The 20,527-nt window shown below is 41.4% G+C and overlaps 3 protein-coding genes across 5 annotated transcripts in view; all 3 read left to right on the top strand.

Annotated features, from left to right (window-relative positions):
• The first annotated feature begins 207 nt into the window (after nucleotides 1–207).
• prpf3 (PRP3 pre-mRNA processing factor 3 homolog (yeast)) lies at nucleotides 208–6,620 on the top strand. Of its 3 annotated transcripts, none has more exons than XM_086217198.1 (17): nucleotides 209–405; nucleotides 806–958; nucleotides 1,301–1,431; nucleotides 1,618–1,785; nucleotides 1,878–1,964; nucleotides 2,077–2,333; nucleotides 2,442–2,560; nucleotides 2,641–2,828; nucleotides 3,590–3,756; nucleotides 3,945–4,027; nucleotides 4,514–4,657; nucleotides 4,737–4,836; nucleotides 4,962–5,075; nucleotides 5,187–5,305; nucleotides 5,542–5,619; nucleotides 5,703–5,758; nucleotides 5,856–6,620. In XM_086217198.1, the coding sequence occupies exons 2-17, from the start codon at nucleotides 814–816 to the stop codon at nucleotides 6,003–6,005; spliced, it is 2,106 nt and encodes a 701-aa protein (XP_086073324.1). In that variant the 5' UTR covers nucleotides 209–405; nucleotides 806–813; the 3' UTR covers nucleotides 6,006–6,620. The 3 variants fall into 3 exon arrangements, with proteins under 3 accessions (XP_086073326.1, XP_086073324.1, XP_086073325.1); XM_086217199.1 differs by lacking the exon at nucleotides 209–405 and adding an exon at nucleotides 645–741; XM_086217200.1 differs by lacking the exon at nucleotides 806–958 and having other exon boundaries at nucleotides 208–405.
• Nucleotides 6,621–6,835: 215 nt separating this feature from the next.
• Nucleotides 6,836–20,017, top strand: rprd2b (regulation of nuclear pre-mRNA domain containing 2b). Its single transcript, XM_086218375.1, has 10 exons — nucleotides 6,836–7,044; nucleotides 14,719–14,848; nucleotides 14,993–15,174; nucleotides 15,302–15,357; nucleotides 15,738–15,864; nucleotides 16,422–16,597; nucleotides 16,835–17,120; nucleotides 17,229–17,477; nucleotides 17,745–17,909; nucleotides 18,024–20,017. The coding sequence occupies exons 1-10, from the start codon at nucleotides 6,849–6,851 to the stop codon at nucleotides 20,015–20,017; spliced, it is 3,561 nt and encodes a 1,186-aa protein (XP_086074501.1). The 5' UTR covers nucleotides 6,836–6,848.
• Nucleotides 19,959–20,527, top strand: part of tars2 (threonyl-tRNA synthetase 2, mitochondrial) — a 15,656-nt gene continuing 15,087 nt past the window's right edge. Inside the window, exon 1 of the mRNA XM_086218378.1 lies at nucleotides 19,959–20,106. Coding sequence (XP_086074504.1) covers nucleotides 20,041–20,106 — 66 coding nt within the window. The 5' untranslated portion in view covers nucleotides 19,959–20,040. The remainder of the gene's footprint in view (nucleotides 20,107–20,527) is intronic.

Below are 20,527 nucleotides of genomic sequence, written 5' to 3'. Positions count from 1 at the left end.
TAACTCGCATATAAGGTGGCCACAATGCCAAGACCCACCGTTTTACCCGGTTCAGTCATATTTTGTCTCTGTTTGTCTTGTTTTCCGCCCTATCGACTATCTTTTCGTCACACACTAACCTTCACAAAGTTAGCTGCCGTCTCCTGAGACGATTGTTACCTCGACCTGCTGCTAGGTGGAAGCCGTATACGGTGTTTAGTGGTAACAAACGAAGAAGAAGGATCTTCCACTTCCGCTTCCGGGTCTTGGGTTAGAAACGTCGTGTGAACGGCGCGACTAAATCTAAAGTTTCCCCAAAAACAAAGTAGTTGCGGTCTCTCGGGCCTTTTAAACTTGATTTTTTTTCCAGGTGACTTTTACAACGAAGGTGAACTGACAACCAGTAAAGGCGGAACTGAACGATTTGTAAGTTTAACCAAGCCGTTGTATGGTTCCGACGGCGGTGTGCTAACAATAATCACATAAGGTTAGCATGCTACCGGGGAGTTTGGCGATGTGTTGGCTTTCTAGCTGCAGTGTTCCCCCTGATTTGCAGATTTGTCAACTTGCCAAAGATGACTTTTGTAATCGTACAAATACCAGGAAATACTGGACTGGCTGTGCGTTTTTATTTTAGCAGGGATTTCAGACCAAATAGCCAATGAACCGTTTCTGTTAAGTAGCTGTCGCGAGAGGATGAGTGTTTGCGCTTTTGCAGCCTTGTTTAGGACTGTCCGAGAAACGGCCGGTTTCAATGAAGATGTAAGATTTCACTGATATTTAGCCACATTATCTTACTTTATATTAATTATGTGTTGATCTGCAGATCAGAGGATGTCTCTTCCCAAGCGGGAGGTAGAGGAGTTGAGGCCATGGGTAGAGCGCACTGTGAAGAAGGTGCTGGGTTTCTCAGAGCCGACAGTTGTCACCGCTGCGTTGCACTGTGTTGGAAAGGGACTGGACAAACGGAAAACCACGGGTAAAATTACATGATAGATTTGTCTTGTTACGATGCAGCCTGGAAAAACTTTTTCTTATATACCATATTACTAGTCAGTAAATCTAGTATTAAAGTATAGTGATTGTCGTAAAGTGCATCCTATGGACGTGAACCTAGCTGTCTTCCTACATTGCTTAGGATATTTCATACTTCTGGTTGGTGTAAAACATATTAGTGGTGTAATTCCTTATCAAATGTATGTCATGCCAAAGTACGTAAAATGCCCCTGCTATGAGTTTTAGACATTTTTATGTAATATTGTTACAATGATACAATGAATTCTGAGTTTTCGGCTAATTTTATGGCACTGTTTCCCCTCAGACCAGCTCCGCCCATTCCTTGATGAGTCAGCTGGAGGTTTTGTGGAGCGGCTTTTTGAAGCGCTTGAGGAGAGCCGTAGTGCCCGTGGGAACAAAGGAATGGGAGACAAGAACCGTAAGAGAGAACTGAAGGTAAATGTGTTCAAACTCTGTAAAGTTAAAACATCATACTTCAAAAAAAAATAATCTTTTGTGCTTAAAAAGTAATACGAAACTTCTTCAATTAAAAGGACAGAAAGTTTTTAGAAGATTGTCAAATTCTCCTTTTGAATGATGACGTGCAACCTTTATTGGTATTTCTGTTCTGGTGTTTCTCAGGATGTGTTTGGTGATGAGACTGAACCAGGTGTAATACAAGAGAGTCTGGAAGTCGGAGACCCAACAGCCACAAAAAGGAAACGGGTCCCTCGTTTTGAGGAGGTGGAGGAGCCTGAGGTTATACCTGGACCACCATCCGAGAGTCCTGGTATGCTCACCAAAATGCAGGTATGACATGACTTTCATCTTGCAGTACATTGTAATTTTTTTGATTCAAAAATATTCATTATACTTTACCAATCATTTTTCTGCATTTTTAGATCAAACAGATGATGGAGGCAGCCACGAAACAAATTGAGGAGAGAAAGAAACAGTTGAGCTTTGCATCTTCAGTCCCTGCTGCACAAGTAATAAGACTTTTTTCTCAAACAATTAAGGCTTGTTCGTTCTCACAAACAGTCAGAAGTAATCCTTGGCTCTGCATTTAAACTAAAATGATTTCCCCTTTTTGCATTGCAGTCACAACTGGAATCCTCTCCGATGTCACGTCTTCTTGGTGCTTCCACTGCTTCAGGTGGTGGCTCGTCTATCGCCCCCTCACAGGCTGCCAGTTTCATGAATGACGCCATCGAGAAGGCTCGCAAGGCTGCTGAGCTACAGGCCCGCATCCAGTCCCAGTTGTCTATGAAGCCCGGCATCCTTGGACCCTTGGGAAGCACTGTGCCTCACAACCTGGTGGCACTAGCTAACCTACACGCCATGGGAATTGCTCCACCGTGAGTAATCCCAAAACACTGAGGTTTACAAAAACAACAAAAAAACTAAACCTCGGAGTGATGTCTGTTCATTAAAATATGGTTCCTTCATTACTTATGCCTCTATAGGAAAGTGGAGATCAAGGAGGTGAACAAGCCAACACCACTTATTCTGGATGACAAGGGTAGGACTGTGGATGCAAGTGGCAAAGAGGTTGAACTCACGCACCGCATGCCCACTCTAAAAGGTATGTAATCAGTGGTGTAATGCTTAGATATATGCACAATCTTGTTCTTGTGTTCCTCACTCTGTTTCCTCTCTGTGTAGCGAACATTCGGGCAGTCAAAAGGGAGCAGTTCCGTCAGCAGCTGAAGGAAAAGCCTGGGGATGACTTGGAGTCCACTTCTTACTTTGACACACGTGTGTCCATAGCAGCAGCTCAGCGCACTCGAAGGGGCTTCAGATTCCATGAGCAGGGTCGATTTGAGAAGATCGCTCAGAGAATTAGAACCAAGGTTGGATGTTATCCGTGACGAATCATTGTGTGAGCTTTGTCAAACTGTTTATTTGTTGTATTATATGAAACAGATTTCAAAATTATCCCCTGTCAGCAATATTCGTGGCCAGAGGCAATATGTTATCTGGTTCTGTGTCCTGTTTTTGTAGAAGTGGTATTTCAGGAAAGCCTATGGGGATTTTTTTTTTTTTTCTGATTTGGCTGGACTGTCCACTTGGACTAAAGGATGAACAGCTTAGAATTTGGTGATCAAAGGTTTGAGTCACTGTAACTTAACAAAAAATGATTTGGGGCGTAACCCAAGAATTCGTAAACCAGTGACAATGACAATATTTCACACAAATGTGAAAGATAAAAAAAAAAAAAAATAGATCCAAAAGATGAAAACATAATTTTTTATGAAATGATATTAATCTAAAAAAACAAAAAACAAATCTCAATGCCAAAACATGAGAGCAGAAGGATGGATGACTCTGAGAAGCTAATTAAAGCATTATGTTTAAACTGTTGAGGTGGGATTGAGTGGTTATTGTTGTAAAATTGTGAAGGAACTCTGTAGGACTGTTTGAGTCCTCTTTGCTTTCGGGGAAAGAGATTTCAGAGGAATAGTTCAATCTAGTCGTCACTTCCCTTTTGCAAAAAAAATACACTTTTTTCTTAAATTCTACCGCACTCTCCGCTACATATATCATGGACTGCAATCAGATGCAGTTAGTTAAAATATGTTTCACTAACCAGCTTGTTTTTTACTTGAATCAGGCCCAGTTGGAAAGGTTGCAGAGCGAGATTGCCCAGGCAGCTAAGAAGACAGGAATCCACGCATCAACCAAGTTGGCCCTGATTGCTCCAAAGAAGGAGATCGGAGAATCGGAGGTGCCCCACATCGAGTGGTGGGACTCTTTCATTTTGCCCACCAACGTAGAAATGTAAGGAGAAAAGTGGCTAACATTTGAGTATGGTATAATGTCAGTGTTAAAACTAACTTTATTAATGCTGGAGAAGTCCTAGCTCCACACATCACAACATAATGAAATTGGTTAGGTTTGTTTTTGTTATTGTTGTAGAGCTTTACTAAAATAAGTTAATAGTCACCTGACCGCTTTTTCTGACGTAGAACCCCAGAAACAAAATTCGAAGAGTTGGTGCTCTTTGGTGTTACCAACCTGGTAGAACATCCCGCCCAAATCAGCCCTCCAGGTAAGTGTCACTACGGTAACATTTCTCCTCTGGACACTGTTAAAAGTACTTCTTCTTTATCTGATTGAGTGAACTGCAGGGAAAATAACAACAGGCTGTGATGCTGCCTATAGCAAATACAAGACTGAATACGTGTGTGGTGGACATAATTCCTGCTGTGTGTTGCATACCAGCATGAATTGAAACGATAAGCACACCTCAAGGGTTAAAGGCTTCCTCGGGGGATGGGGTTGCCCATTCATCATGTTGCTGTTTTGGTCATTTAGCATGCTATCCTAATTATTGTTACCCATGTGTATATGAACTCTGTGGAGTTATTTTAACAAAATAAAAGTATTATTGTTGCATTTGTTCAGCAGGTCACATATTAATGTCAGCTTCACCTTTTGAAAAACAAACGTATTTAATCTTCATCATGCTACTCATTTCATTACAGTCATTGAAAGGTGTCTGAATTATTGTGGGTGCTTTGTTTTCCTCCTTCAGTCGACACAGATAAGCCAGTAACACTGGGTGTATATTTGACAAAGAAGGAACAGAAGAAACTGAGAAGACAGACACGAAGAGAAGCCCAAAAAGAAGTGCAGGAAAAGGTCCGTCTTGGACTGATGCCTCCACCAGAACCCAAAGGTAGCCACACACAAGTGATCATCCTCGCAAAAGATGCAAGAAGAAATGGGATGTAGATAATGTTTTCTTGTTTACGTAGTACGCATCTCCAACCTGATGAGAGTGTTGGGGACCGAGGCGGTTCAGGACCCTACAAAGGTGGAAGCCCACGTCAGAGCGCAGATGGCGAAGAGGCAGAAGTTAGTCGCATATTTCACCTTGTCCCTCATTCATTTTCTTTAACTACTTGTACCATTGTCTCATTCGATGTGTTTCATGATAATCAGTGAAGGAGCCTCTTACATTATCTGACTTGCCCCCCCAGGGCTCATGAGGAGGCTAATGCTGCCCGCAAGCTCACATCAGAGCAAAGGAAAGAGAAGAAGGTCAAGAAATTGAAAGAAGATCTGACTGATGGTGTTCACATTGCAGTATACAGGTGTTTGTTTATCCATATAGAGAACATACTGTGGTGTAAATGTCCTGTATGACATGTTGGTGTTGCAACTTGGCATTATGTCTAATCCAAGCACTTTCTAACCCTATGTAGGATCCGTAACCTGCAAAATCCTGCTAAGAAGTTTAAAGTGGAGGCCAACGCCAACCAGCTTTACCTTACCGGAACAGTAGTTCTCCACAAAGATGTCAATCTTGTGGTGGTGGAAGGAGGTGTGTAGGAGGTTTATGCTCAGCTGCACCATTGACAGTTCAAGCCTATCACAATAACAGGGAGGCAAAAGTTGTGCCAAGACCAACGTGACAGTTTTCCCAAACATTAAATGTTACAGATCTGACGCCATGAGCTTAAAACTAGGCAGGAATCATCGATGTATAATATGTAGAAATATTGTTAAATAATCTGTTTCTCTCTGATGTATTTAGCATTTTCATATCCTTTGCTTTAGGTCCCAAATCCCAGAAAAAATTCAAGAGGCTTATGATGCACAGAATCAAATGGGAGGAACATAACTCTAAAAGAGATGGTAAGAGTTACTTGTGTGTTGAGTCTCTCCGCGCATGTGTCTTCTTTCAAGGATACTTAAGTCCTAACTCCTTTTTCAATTAGATCCAGATGGGGATGATGATACAAGGAGGAACAACAAATGTTGGCTGATTTGGGAGGTGAGTATGTGCATGCTCACATCCTAGCGTTATTAAAATGTTTAGGATCATCTGTGATGACCACATTCTGGTCTAACGATTCCTCTTGGTTCACTAGGGCACAGCTAAAGAACGTTGTTATGGAGACATCAAGTTCAAGCAGTGCCCCACAGAGAGCATGGCGAGGGAACACTTCAAGAAACACAACACAGAACACTACTGGGATCTCGCTCTCAGTCAGAGTGTGTTGGAATGCACGGATGACTGAAACCTGCGAGGAGAGCACGTTGCTTCAGTCAGCCCTGCCCCCTTACAAGCCCTGGCCTCAGCCAGCTCATGCTTACTGCTGACTACCTGGGCACAGACAGACTTCATCTGCAGACTTGAACTTAGAAATCGAGGATCAACATGTGGATGTGTGGATATTTTTGCAAGAATATGTGACTGATCAGCGTGTACGCCTGCTTCAGAGTTCATTTTGGTGGTGTTCTGTCAGCTACTGTTTTCGTAGTGAACAGTCTGACAGAATGCACTGTGATGTAAATCACTTACCCACAGCTTTGTGTTATATGAGGAACTGTGTTATATTGTTATATCTGATGTTATGTGACAAAATCCCCATCTTCACTGATAAACCCTGTTTTGGAAACAAGTTAATAAAACTAAGCCAGTGACTGATGCACTTCTACTGTGCCAACACATTAAGTTAACCCGGAAAGATTCCCGCTAATGTTGAAATGGTATTCATTAGAGGCAGGTTTAACTGATCAGGATGCTACCAAATCCATGTTTTTGTCTTGGACAACATGCCCAGTCTTTGACTAATTTGTAGCTATATTTCTCCCATAACTGTAACATTCACAGCTGTGAATAAATGACAAATATCACATCTGATTTGTGTTTGTTTTCTGTCCCCTTTGATTTGAACGCCTTCACAACTTCCTTCCAAAAGTCAGTTCATGCCTGTGTTCCGTTGTTTTCAAATGTTGAAACTCGATAGCAAATTAACTTAAAAAAAAACATGGGGGCGTGTTCGCCCAGAGTCATCCTCGTTTACTTAGCTACTTCGTCCCCGTCACTAGCCTGCGTTCAGCACAGGCGAATTGGAAAGATGGCGGCTAGTTCGGGGGCCGCAAGCGGCCACGGAGCTCGCAGCTCCACTGCCACCTTGGAAGCTTCTTTGGACCGGCGGTTTCAAGGAATATCCAATACTATGGAGGCAATACAAGGACTTTCAGGCTGGTGCATTGAAAACAAGAAGCATCACGGCCTTATTGTTCGTTATTGGATGAAGTGGCTCAAGAAATGTGAGTAGCTTGCTGCTTGAGCTAACGCGTATGCTAGCTCACTTCGGCTAAGTCAGATGCGAATCTGTTTTTAACGTGATCAGGTTTATAAACTGATGTAGTTACTTTCCATGAAGTACAAGGGAGCGAAGCGCACCACAGTAAAATGTTAATTTTATCTCAAATGCATTTTCTTTCATTTATTACCTGGCTTTATTTTAGAATGGTAACGTCGGCGTTGTTATGACTTCTTAAAATTAGCCGCTAATTCTAGCGAAGCTAACGCTAACATTTTGCCGCTAGTAGTGATGGTTTTTGCTAGCACTTGTTTACAGTCGGGCCTCTCGGTCCTTGGTCTGTATAAAGTGATTTTCACGGAAAAAAAAAAGAATCCGTGCTCTACACTGCTCATCCAGAACTGTCGTTTTAGGCAAATATGATTCATTACGTGTTTTTACTTAATTGTGCAATAATTCTGCATATCGGGTGTCGTCGCTGCCTTATAGTAGGACTGATTATCGAGCTCTGGCTGACGGATCGGTTGTAAATATGCGTGGTCGATTCTTATGATGGCCTACATAAAATTGTGGTGCTTAGATAAGTAAGTAGAGATAGAAAAAATAGACACCATAACAAAAATGAGATATTTAATAAAAGTAGGTAGAAACATCACCTCCATCAATTCGCATTCTCATATGCTATTCCTACTTGTGCTCTAAGCAAGGTCTTACTGATATTTCCTCATGTGGAACAAGAGGGTTTCAGAAGAACTTAGTAAAACGATAAATGAATGGTGCGCTTAACTACATTAAAAATTTAAAATCCTTGCTTAATCTTGCCAGTCAAGTGGCAAATTGAATTCACATCCACAGGTGTAAATGTAGACAATAGAAATATTCCTATCAAAAGCGGGTTCAGCTGTTTCTAAGTGAATGTGATTGTGATGTTAGGATGTGATACAAGTATGATACTTTTAATGTGTCATGCAAGTTGGCCTGAAAACTTATACTGTATGTCACGTTACAAGCAAAGATATGTTTGTTTTTGTAAATTCCTATTAGTATTATTATATTCATTCATTATTCTTTCAAATATTTGCAGCTTGTGTGTAAGTTCCCCAGTCCAGGATATAAAGCTGTAACAACTTATTGATTAGTGAAATGAAAGAAAATTAATGGCGATCTACTTTGATAATTTAATTTCAGTCTTTTTTTCCAAGCAAAAACTTTTTAAACATTTGTTGGTTTATAACTCTTACACATCAAGAATGGGCTTCTTCTTCTTCTTTTTTTAATAAAGGAATGTTAAAGAGAGTGAATAATATTTGTATTTTAGAATGTTGGATTGACACAAGAAGCAATTTGAACATGTCACTTTTGACTCTGGGAAATTGGGAAGAGCGTTTCTCAGACAGTCTTGACTTATTATAGACTGAACAATTCATCAATTAAATGTGAAAATTAAAAAAAAAAAAAAGTAATTGTGAAATGAATTTGCAGCCCCACAACGATACACTCACCAGCCACTTTGTAATCTATATCTATACAAACTAATGTCATCCAATGCAACGGCTCTGCCATAAATTCTGCCTTTTCATTGATTATATGACATATTTTAAATTTCATTCATTTGCGGCGGTGTTGAACTTGACTGATGAGATACTGACAGGTATTTCAATATTTCCGATAGCTAATTTACTGACAGAAAAGCCAAACACATCTTAGAGACACATTTCTATGTAAGTTCCTGTACGCTAACCCACGACAACCTCAGACATAAGCATGATGCGTAACTATTACCTTGCTGACATTGACAACAAAATCTGCTTAAAATTAGTTTAAGAATTCTATAGCAGAGCTGTTTTACTGGATTACCTGGCGCTGAATAAAGTGGCCACTGAGTGTATTCTTTTTTTTAAATTTATTTAAAGTTATCATTTCAGACTTTACGATGCACTTATTAAGTACTCACTTGGTACTTACCAGGTTTTATTACTGCTGATACTTGATTATCTTGGTATGGAAATTTCTATGATTATGTGGTACAATATTTTAAGAAGTAATGCTTAACGTTATGAACTGGAACAATGATTAAAATGTGTGTGTTTTTAGCATTAAACCCTAGCTGTTCCCATTAATCTACTGTGATATACATTTTGTAGTATCAAGTTATTAAATGAGAGTGGAAATTTTAAAATGCTTATTTTAAGAGGGCTAAACTCACACTTCCTTGTGGCAAAGAAAGACCTAACAAGTTCTGATGTAGGAGACATTTAACCTGCACATGAAGAGATGCTGAAGATGAGGGATGAAGAAATGGTAGAAGTGTGTCTATTTTGTATCATGGCTAGCTTAGCAACATTCTCACGACAGTGTAAGTTATTTGGATAAAGCGACCATATAAAGAAAAGTTTCATTTCCAGTGAGCTCATTATGCGTAAGATCTTACTAAACAAGAATACCATTTTTCACACATATTTAAAACCCGCAGACTGTGTGTATGTAAGTCTGGAGAATATGGCTTTATTGTGTGCTATGATACATTTTACCTTTGGGAAACAATTACTGCTCAGACAGTTTGGATGTTGGACTTTGCCATATTATAGTTGTAAAATAATTTTTTGGTTAACTTTCGAGCCCTGTGGTATTTGATGATGAAAGAACTTTCCACTTGTCGGGCTAGAGGTGGTCATCAGAGGGTGAAGTTATACCCTCTTAGTGGCATGTTTAGGACAGACTTTCACAAATGTGAACTATCCCTTACCCGTTTTCTGGAAGACATGATGAAATACGGTAATGGAGGAATTACTGGGTGGCGCTCTCTCGATCGTACTGCAAACTGTTTTGCTTCGGAGGAAATTGATGTTGATTTTTATTTTGCTCAGTCTTGATCAAGTTTCGGTATTGTTGATAGAAATTAGGGCTTTAACTAAATGTTGGAAGTTGTTGTTTGAAGACTTTGTTTTTACCCTCCAAGAATTTGTGCTTTGTTGTAGAATACTTTTGTTTCCACTGATGAGGCGAGAATGTCTGACTTTGGGAAAATATCTACATTCCCTTATCACTGTGGCAGGTGTTGGATATATTTCCTTTGTCTTTCTGGAAAGAAATGTTAGTTTTGCATGATATAGTTATAATTTGGAGGAGGATTGATGTGAAAACTGTTTTTTACAACCTGAATATGTTCAATAATATAATATATTTAAGATAATATCTATCAAATTTATGATATTAATTAGAATTTTAATGTATTCTGAGAAGACACAACCATCAAAGAACATGTGTGTGAAGGCTACTTTGTGACATTTATTCAGAGTGTCAGTGTCTAAATGGAGATGTTGATTCAATCTTACCAAAATTAGATGTACCGCACAAACAAAATTGACAATGTTGAAAACCAAAGTGACATTAATGTTATGGTTGATCCCTGGGGGAAATCTTGTTTTCTTGAATGTGGAATTTCTTTTTTTTCTTTTTTTCTTTTTTTGTCAAATTTAGCTCCAGATGAGTACACATCATTTATTGAACTTTTTTGTACCCTGGTTTAAAAAGAACACCTGCACACACCGCTGACCACAGATCAAATCAGCAGTGCATCATAAAGGTTATGCTGACAACACATGATGAAGTATAATGCCTCTGAGCTGGCTAAACCATTGTTGTCTGACAGGGAACAGTGCCATCTAGCCAAGAGGCAAGGCCTCCAGTCTTGTGACTGTCAGCTACAGCATGTTTGGATTCATAAAATAGTCTAAACTGCTGCACCCCACTGGGTCCATCTGTCTCCAGCTGATCGAGTGTCCCTCCTCTGCAAAAGAGTACGGACAGTTTTTAATAGAAGCTCCACAGAGCAGATAGAGAAGGGCAGAAAGTCGGACGCAAACAGTGTATAACCTGGTCAGCTTTCAGAGTCCAGCACCATTCCATCTTACTAATACATATGCCACCAATGTGATTCTCACCCAGAGCAGCAGGCCCAAATCAGAATTTTCACATTTTTATTAGAAGTTCATCGTAGAAATCAAAAGTAGGGTCTGACGAATGTGGGATTTTCTGAGTCAGATACCAGTTTTACAACAGAACTAACCACCAGTTACTAATATGTGGAACCAATTAGTCAATTTTTGCTCTCTTACTCTCTCTTTCTAACCCTTTTTTATGTTGATTTTTCACCAATTTTGTACCACAATGACTTAGTTAATTTACTCAGGAGGCAAATTTATTAAACAAATAACTACCTTTTTATTTAAAACGTTCATTAGTGTCTTAGTGACCATTTAAACAAAGACCAGAATGAAATGGTAAATTGAACACTAACATCTTCGCTTACAATACACTGCCACAATATCTCTGTGACAGGCTGACAACAGCCACCTTACCGAGCCCTGAACACATGCTAATAATTTATTGTCATTTATGAAGTGTTTCATGTTGTTTATTGTAACTGTACATTTAAGTGAAGTTGCTTCCTGTGGTTCAAACGAAGAGGCTACAGCTCATGTCTTTTAACTGAAAGAGTTTTCCCTTTCTCTTGTGTGTCATAAAGGTTGTATTTTCATGCCAGTGCCGTGTTTCTGGTTTTGATCATGAGAGCGTTGATTTTGAATAGGAGGCTTGCTCATGAGTTAGTCATTTTATTTAAAGTACTATTGCAAATCTTTCTGATATTACTTTGGGTAATACCACACGACTGTCCACATAACCTTTTTGTGCCAGCGCTGTTTGGTGTCTTTTGTTTGTTTTGTTTGGTGTCTGTAAGAGATTCTGGTTTAAAAAATCTCTGCTCTCGTTTTCACTTCTCAAACAGATACGAGCGTTGTAACACATTCTCTTTGGAGTCAGTCAGACCCGTAAACCCCGGTGAACAGCAAAATAGAAGAGATTCTTATTCCTGCCATATATTCCATACGTTTATGGATGGACGGACATGTCCGATTTCAAAAATATTTTTTCACAATGGTGCAGCCCTACTCTGCTTTCTGCTCATTGTTAGGATCTACTGTCAATTATTCAGGGTGAAACTTGATGAGAGTGATACTCTCTTTAGCAGGAGCACCCTGATCACTTTCATACAGTCACACATTCACACCAGGAAGCTGTCGGGTGGAGGGCCTTGGTCAAGGGCATCTCAGCGGTGCTAATGAGTGTTTCATATGATGCTGATGGTTGCAGATTTGCATGTTGACGATGTTCTATGCTCTCTGGGTGCTCATGTTGTTGTTGTCTGTGCTTGATCCCTGAAAGTGTCAGTGGAAGAACTGCGCAGGTAATAATTAAGGTAGCAGAATCCTCTTTGAAATGGGTTGGAGGGTGAGTTGATGTTTTTCTCTTTCAGTTTCTATTTGATTTGCTGATATATTTTTTTTTCTTTACTGTCAACTTCTTTTGCTTGAGTCTTTTCAGTTGTCATCTTGTAAACATTTTATTTTGTGTCACATCAGGATTCAGGGCTCCAGAATGCAGCCATATTTAAAGCCAGTGCAACTTACACATTGTTTTGTGAAGGATATGCTGATCAGCAAAAACAAAACAGTGGTAATAACATTTTTAGTGACTGATCAAATCTGAATATTCATCAGCCATTTTGCTGATGGACAGAAAAGTTCATTCTGAACTCTTGATGCTGATGCTAGAAACGTATCACCAAATGGCACAACACACACAGCCTCTCCTTCTCTCACTGGTGCTGTGGTGTTTTTTTGCTAGTCTTAGCTCGGTAACTACAACCCCCCCCAATTGGACGAAACTAAGCTTGTCTGTAAAGGTTAGGTTTAACCCTATGTTATAGGTTAAACCAACATGCAAATCATCTTGCAAACAGACACATATCAACCTGGTCAAGGACGAAGAGTGGCATGTAAGGTTCTCAAAGGCATCATGGCCATGCCCTCAAATACCCGTCCAAAGCTTCTGAACTCTTGGGTTTGATCATGTTCCCATGAGGGGATTTAACATCAGCAATAATTGAGTGAATTGGCTTCATCTTTAAAGTTAACTTACCAGTTTAGTATGCGTCTCTTCATGCAAAGGTAACAGTCAGACTGGTAATTTTACTTTAAAAGCTGCTAAAAATCGGTTACAGACAAATACAAAGATCCAAACCACAGTTATAAATGATAAGATACTTTATGTAGTAGGGCGCACACCACCGACGGGCATCAGATAACTGCATACTCTGAAGAAGCTTGAGCAACACTGTGACTTATTTGTTTACAGCAATCCGTTGTTATTATTGCAGTAATTTGTCATCATGATCATGCGTACACGTATGAAGACAAAAAAAGACATTCAACAGCACAAACTACAGTTCAATTGAGAATGAAAAGAAACATGCATGAAATCTGCAAATGTGACACTCGATGTTGATAAAGCTCAAACAGGATTATAAACCTGCACACTGATTAGCATCAGTTATTACAGTTATTCCATAACTTCACCCCATGTTTTAGCATTGTGATGTTGTATCGTTTCAGTAGAGATGTCAAGGTATTGTATTTAAGTCCTAATCTTGTTATTGCTGCAGCAATGTGAAAGTATGATAATTGATGTGTTAATCTTGAACATTCTAGCTGGTGATTGTGAGCTCTTCTTGATTATTGTATTCTTCAGAGTAGCTTAATCCTCAATGCATTATTTCTTTTTAAGTCAGACATTTAGAGTGTAGCTATAGAGTATAGTAATCTGCAATATATCATCAGAAATGCAGTTGAGTTGAAAACATATGGATGTCCTGTAAGAAATGTCAGTTTGAAGTGGCGTATCCAAACATTTTAATGCACTAGACTGGAGTCCTGTTGGTTACTAGCTGCTGGAGAAGCTAGCATGGTGGTGCTGTCTAAGACATATGTAAAGCTGACTGGGGGGAAAAGGTAATTGATCCAGGCAGAGTTGAACTCCTGCTTTGCAGATACTCAGCTTGTTGGGCTGTCGCAATGTTTAGCAGATCATACAAATAATTCAAACATATGTACATACTTGTGCCTGAAGCTTGTTATAGGCACTTGATCCAGATATTTGACATGCGACGTATCTGCAATGTTTTGGCGATCTATTTACCCCACAGCTTGAACAGTTCACACATTTACAGTCCTGCTGATTTTTGAGCTCTGATATTTCTGATTTGGGACAAAACTTGTTAGTGAATGGAGAAGTAAAGCCAAAATCATGGAGACTAAATTAAACATAAGGGGTCAACTGAAATCTTGCAAAATGGAAATGGAAATAAGGCATTGAGTCACATGATTGAAGGAAATGTCAAAGTCTAAAATTAATAACCTTGGTAATCTATTTAAGGGTATTGTATTCCTGCCAATATGATGCTAAAGTTAGTTAACCATGCAACAGATGGAATGTATTTAGTCAACTGTTTCAGTTACTTCACATTAAATTATGATACAATAAAAAAATGATTTCAACATCTTCTGAAAGTAAGTGATTGAGCACCCTAGTTTCATCCATCCATAGAATTCAGCTTTTTTTTTTTTCATTTTTAGATGACTTTCAGAAAGTGTTGCCAGTGTGTCGTCTTATAAGGGTCCATATCTGCTGTGACGCGTTCTGCCAGATATCCTCTAGGCCTGCCCTCTTAAATGTTACGATGCACAACAGTCCAAGTTTTTTTGGATCTGGACTCTTCATTCCTTGTATTCCTTTGACGTATTCTCTTCATTTGACATTTTTCTCTGCTTCTTTCCAGCTGACAACAATCACCGCTTGAATCTTTTCTACCTTGCCAATGACGTCATACAAAACTGCAAAAGAAAGAATGCCATTGTCTTTCGTACAGCCTTCGCCGACGTCCTCCCGAATGCTGCTCAACTTATTAAGTGAGTTCACGTACAACTGCAGCAGTTATTCATGCATTATTTTTTACATCTGCGTTGCTGTTACTTGTAAAGAAATAAACCAAATAAAAATCGTAATGTCAACCATTTCTGCTCGTATTGAGATCTGCAAGCCTTGTTTTGCAGGGATGGAAAAGTCCGTAAGTCAGTGGAAAGGATTTTTTCTATTTGGGAGGAGCGAAGTGTGTATCCTGAGGAACTCATTGTCCAGCTTAAAACCAACCTGAACAAGAAAGAGAAGGAGCGAGAGAAGCAGAAGGAAAAAGAGAAGGAAAGAGAAAAAGAAAAGGAGACACCACCTGCAGTTGGTCAGTTTGGGTTTTTGATTTTCTCAATCCACCCTCAATGTAATCATGCCAGTACAGCCTGAACGAACGTAGTCGTCGATGCAGGTGTTTGTTCGTGCATGATTAATGCTGCTTTTTCCCTTTCTAGCTCCAGCTGCCAACACCAAAGCTGCCCTCAAGTCAAAGATCGTAGCTGAGTTCACAGTAAGTCTTATCAACTATTCCTCTACTAGTGTTTTTTCATTTCAGTGCCAGAATTGACAAAAACGACATATTTTAACACCCTCTGAATATTCAGCTCTGTGACTACATAAACAGGGAGTGTATCAGAAGAAAGGACAGGGCTTTTTATGTTGGCAGCACAGCTCAGGAGGTACAGTTGCCGTTAAGTAACAGGAGGGTCGCTGGTTCAGGTCTCACTTTTCTCAGACTTTGTTGTCCCATCTTGCTCCTTAAGGAGATTTCAACAATCTTTAAGAGTGCCCCTATATGATAATCAAAAGTGCAATCATACATTGTTTTGCCTCACATACCTTCTGGTAAAATGAGTCTTAACTTTTCTCATTCACACACTTGTTTTCCAGCCCAACTCCCTCATTGAGCAGTTGTCAACGTATAAACGAACAGTTGCAGAAGAGGAGTTCAGAGAGAAGCAGCTGGCTGCTCTCAGGGTGGATGTCTGCAGCACGGAGGCCCTCAAGCGGCTCAAAGGTCAATGTTGTCATGCATATTTATATATCTGATTATGGTTTAAGCCTCAAAGTCCTCAAAACTCAAAGTGTGATCTTAAGGTCTGCAGTAGTTAACGGTCAACAAGTGAATTTACTTAGCAGCTATTTTGATAATCAAATACTCATTTCAAGGTCACGGTAACGGCTGTGAGCATGTTGTTGGCTTTGTGGTATCTGTAATGGCTTGAGAGAATTCTTTTTGGGAGCACAAACGGTCCACTGGACTCAAGGATGAGCTGATGAGATTTTGTGATTAAAATTCAAGGTGGGTAAAGATGTCAGCAGGAAGAGTGATCTGTCCCCTCAGTCTTCCCTGTTGCTGTTGTAAAAAAGAAAGAAACACAGGCAGGACAAACAGGAGTCAAAACTTTGACTGGATTTATTTTAGTGTATTCTGATCATTTGAAATATGTGGTGCTGTGTCTTTGTTGCCATTTAATTGACAGTGAATTTAGTTATTGATTCTGTCTCGCATTGAACTTAACTGAGCTTGTGCAGTTCTTTGTATTCATCCTCCTCTGTCTGTCTCTTAATCAGACAAGGCAGGAGGGAACAAGTTTGCTAAAGATTTTGAAGATGGCAGTCTGAAGCTGCAAGAGTTTGTCAGCTTCCTGGAGAAAGAGTTGAAAACAGGACCTCCTCTGCTGGAGGCTTTGGGAAACGCAGACATCTTCTACGAGATGCAGTACAAGGAGGTCAAGATCGTGGCCAATGTGAGTGCCCAGTCATTCTTGAAAGACTGTAATCATCACTGTTTATTTTTTGAATGGTTAAGCAGTTATTTTATTTAGAAATGTATTTTTATTCAATTTTTAAAGGATTATTCTTCAGTAAATTAAGGGATTCAGACATTTAGACAAGGAATATTACCATAATTATTTGTTTAATTTGCAACTAATGTCAACCAACCATTTACAGCTGTTTTTTGGGGTGGGGTTCTCTCTGCTCAGGCCTATAATGCCTTTGCCAACCGTGTGGCCAGTCTTAAAAGGAAACTGGATTCCCTCAAATCAACTCTACCTGGACCCGAGGACTCACCCATCCCTTCGCCGTCTGAAGATGCCCCTTCCCCCACAGGCTCTGACTCCCCCTTCCTGGCACTTGGGACTAACAGAGCCCAGGTGGATCCAGAGCTTGATGGCAAGGCCATGGATGACGGAGAAATACCTAGTGAAAACAGAGAAATGGAAGACATGGATGTGTCTGATGAAGAGGAGGGGGCTTCCATAGCAGTCGGTTAGCAGCTGAAATCATTTGCGTATGGCATACTGTTGTCCGGCGTGTATTCAGTGTCATGATTCATATTTGTAAATGTATTTGTCTTTTAATTGTTTCAATGAACAGAGAACAAGAAAGACGACATGTCCCCTGCTGTTACCAAGACAAAGTTGGATGCAGCATCAAAGGTTCCAACCACACCTACAAAAGTCTCCAAGACGAATACAACTGCTACCACAGCCGCCCCAGTGACCCCCACCTCTACTTCTGCTCCAACTTCTCCAACCACTCCCCTGGGTGTCAATCTGGCAAAGGTGGACTTGGGAAAGATAAGCTCCATTCTCAGTTCCCTCACAGCTGCTATGAAGAATACAGGTTAGTTTTAAATTTAGGAAAAGATGACATAATGATGATGAAAACCTGTAATTAACCCCTAAAGCCCGAATTGCACCTAAATTCTCATTCCCCTCTTCCTGGTTGAAATACTCAAAGTTGGAGTGTTGAGTTAAAATAAATTCTGAATTTTAATTTAATTAATCATGATTTTTAATTAGCTTTTGACTTTGTTACATTTGAATCATTCAGTATTTGTATGATTCCTCATGTAGATACAATCTCTTGTTCTTACCTGCATCTCCACAGCTACCCCTTCACCTCGGCCATCTCCAGGGACACCTACTACCCCCTCTGGCCAGACAGTTCCCTCCAAAGCGACCCCCCCAAGCCCCGCCCTGGCCAGCATCCTGTCCCGTGTTGACATCACACCTGAAGGCATACTAAATGCCTTGTCTAAAACAAACACACCAGGTAAGAAATACATTTTGTTTGTTTTTGTAAGAGTGTAAATAATTCATGTGTTATCACCTTATATCGTATGTTATCTCTTCTTCTATGCCCCTGTCTGTCTCTGTCTCACTGCAGGTTTGTCCTCCCTCCTACAAAGTGTGACAAACACCACCTCTGCTCCTCCCACCAAAACCTCCCCAGAAACGTCAGCAGTCAAAACTCAGACCACCCCTAAAACAAAACCCATGCTGGTGAACAGCCTCAAACGAGAAACACCAGGGAGAACCAGAAGCTGGGAGAAAGAGAGACAGTTATCTCCTCCGCCTCCTCCACCTCCCCCTCCTCGTTCCTCAGCTCCTGCTGCCTCTCCTCCCAGCCTAGAATCCAAAATCAACAGTTTCTTGCAAGGTAATCCAGGTTTTAGTCTGGCTCTTGGTGATGTAAGTCCAGATGGTGTAGATGGGACACCAGTCAGAGATGAGGCTGCTGGCACCCCCACCCAGGATGAGATCATGGACACGCCTGGGAGTGTGCCAGAATCTCTGGGGTCATCTGGCGGTAATAACCTCTCACCCACAGCGTACCGAAGTGAGCCTTGGGATGCTGTGATCACCCCTTCAGGAAGTCATAGTGATGGAGATTTTCGAGGCTCCTCCTCTTCATCGCGGTACATAGCTGTAAAAAGGAGCGGCACAAAATTAAAGGACGATGAAGCAATTCATCTGCGGAAGCAGGCCACTGTTGCCTCCTCTCCCAGTAGTGAGATCATGAAGGGTAAGAAAGACGGACAGCATATCCAGGGAAAGATGATGGGAAGCACCAGGGTGTTGGGAGAAATGAGACTCTCTGTTGGCTCTCGAAAGGCTAGCACCGGTTCAGATGATGGATGTCTGAGTGGAAAAAGAGAGGACAAGGGGAGAGGGCGTCAGTCTCCAGGTGGGAATGGGAAAAATGGCCAGTACCATCGTATTGAGACCCTAGTTTCTCCCTGCACTGAAGGGGCACCAATTCAGACCCTTGGCTATTCAAACCAGCCAGTTGCTGGAGAGCGCATCAAGACAGTAGAGAGCATCCGTGTGATTGGCCGAGGCTCTCGACGGGGGGGAACGGTTGGTGGTCGGCCAGGGGGATCGATGTGGTATGAAGAGGAGGAATACATGGAAGTTCAGCCTCCTTCATCCCTCGGCGTCCCCCCTCCTCTTAATATTAGCCAGGGAAGCAGTGAGGACATGACTGCCTCCATGCCACCTCCTCTCACGCATCTCCTCACACATCTTCACCCTCCTCCTCAAGCTCAATTTCAAATCCCTTACCGCACAGACAGCATCCAGACTCCTCCCCCACCACACCTTCACCAGCATCCTCCTCCTACATCCCCTTTCTTTAGTGCTCTTCCAGCCATCCCTCGACCCCCTCCGCCCCCTATATCGCAGCGTCCATCCCCTCCACCTACACTCCCTGCCATGCCCTCTGCAGTCATGGTTGGGGGAGTATTGGTCCCTGTTGACCGTTCCCTCTCGCTTCCTCCCCCCATCAGACCTGATGGTGCAGAGCGAGGGGGAGTAGGGTCCAGAGGAAACAAAGTGGCCCCTCTTCCACTCATGTCATCGTTATTAGGCGAACCTCCTAAACTGCCCCGTCCTGGTACAGTAAAAGAGCATTTTGTCCCCCACCACGCACCACCCATTCACCGCCCAGGCACCCCTGGGGTTCCTCCACCCCTACTGGGTAGAGTCAAGGAGCCTCTGAATCTACCTCTCCCATCCCCTCCTCCCACCTCCTCCTCAACCTCACCCTCCACACCCACCTCTCCCGCAGTCGACACTGTTCCTGCCCGTTCACTCAATCAGTCAACAGCCTCTTCTCTGCAAAAACCCCCCGCTAGTCCTCCAGCTCAGTCCCGCAACCAACCATCTAACCCCGTTCCACTCTTGAACCTGCCTACTCCTCGACCCCCCATCCTCTCTCTCCCCATCTCACAGAGACCACTTCTGCGAGGCCGAGCCCCTCGGCACTTAAACCAAGAGTTCCACGTAGGGAGGTTTCGTGGCGGCAAGCGTCCTGGTCCTCCATTCACAGGTGGTCCTTTCCATGGGCAGAAGAGACCCTTCCTACCCCCACGCTATTGAAGTGGTCGTCTATGGCATGCTGAATGAGAAGTGCAAGCCACACATCTAGCCTAAACCCAGCGCTGTGTGTGTGTGTGTTTGCCCTGCTGGTATGAGCCTAGATATCTTTTACTCTGTTGACTAGCTTGAATTAAAACTACCTTCTTTTGTGTATAAATAGTTAATTAAATCTTCACGCTTCTGCTAGGTAGCCAGCCTGTCATCCTACACTGTGCAGTGCAGTAAGATACACTCGTCAGTTACTTAGCGCGTTGTCATGTAACCAAGCTTCACTTATTTTTTTTCCATCCCTCCACACACACACAATCTCAAAATTTCATTAGGAGTGGCATGACCACAGGAAGAAAGCTCATATTATAAACTAGACACCTCACTTCCTGTTTAAAGTCTTTGCAGTATTCTCACTAGATTTCCTAAAGGAGAGCAAGAGAAGGTATGGAAAACATGATATTGTTTGAAGTGATGAAAAGTAGACTGGTTCTAGAGTAATCTTTTTTTTGTTGTTGTTGT

The sequence above is a fragment of the Aulostomus chinensis genome, chromosome 11 (genome assembly GCF_037954235.1).
Source record: "Aulostomus chinensis isolate RoL2024-O1b breed Wild chromosome 11, RoL_Achi_v1.0, whole genome shotgun sequence".
Classification (NCBI taxonomy): Eukaryota; Metazoa; Chordata; class Actinopteri; order Syngnathiformes; family Aulostomidae; genus Aulostomus; species Aulostomus chinensis.
Note: the sequence above shows the minus strand (reverse complement) of the source record. Positions and strands in the feature narration are given on the sequence as shown.

Coding starts and splice junctions, on each gene's coding strand:
- prpf3 (XM_086217198.1), top strand. CDS start 814: ATGTCTCTTCCCAAGCGGGAGGTAGAGGAGTTGAGGCCATGGGTAGAG. Junction 3,757..3,944: donor TTGCCCACCAACGTAGAAAT/GTAAGGAGAAAA, acceptor TTTCTGACGTAG/AACCCCAGAAACAAAATTCG. Junction 5,620..5,702: donor ACATAACTCTAAAAGAGATG/GTAAGAGTTACT, acceptor TTTTTCAATTAG/ATCCAGATGGGGATGATGAT.
- rprd2b (XM_086218375.1), top strand. CDS start 6,849: ATGGCGGCTAGTTCGGGGGCCGCAAGCGGCCACGGAGCTCGCAGCTCC. Junction 14,849..14,992: donor AATGCTGCTCAACTTATTAA/GTGAGTTCACGT, acceptor CTTGTTTTGCAG/GGATGGAAAAGTCCGTAAGT. Junction 16,598..16,834: donor AGGTCAAGATCGTGGCCAAT/GTGAGTGCCCAG, acceptor CTCTCTGCTCAG/GCCTATAATGCCTTTGCCAA.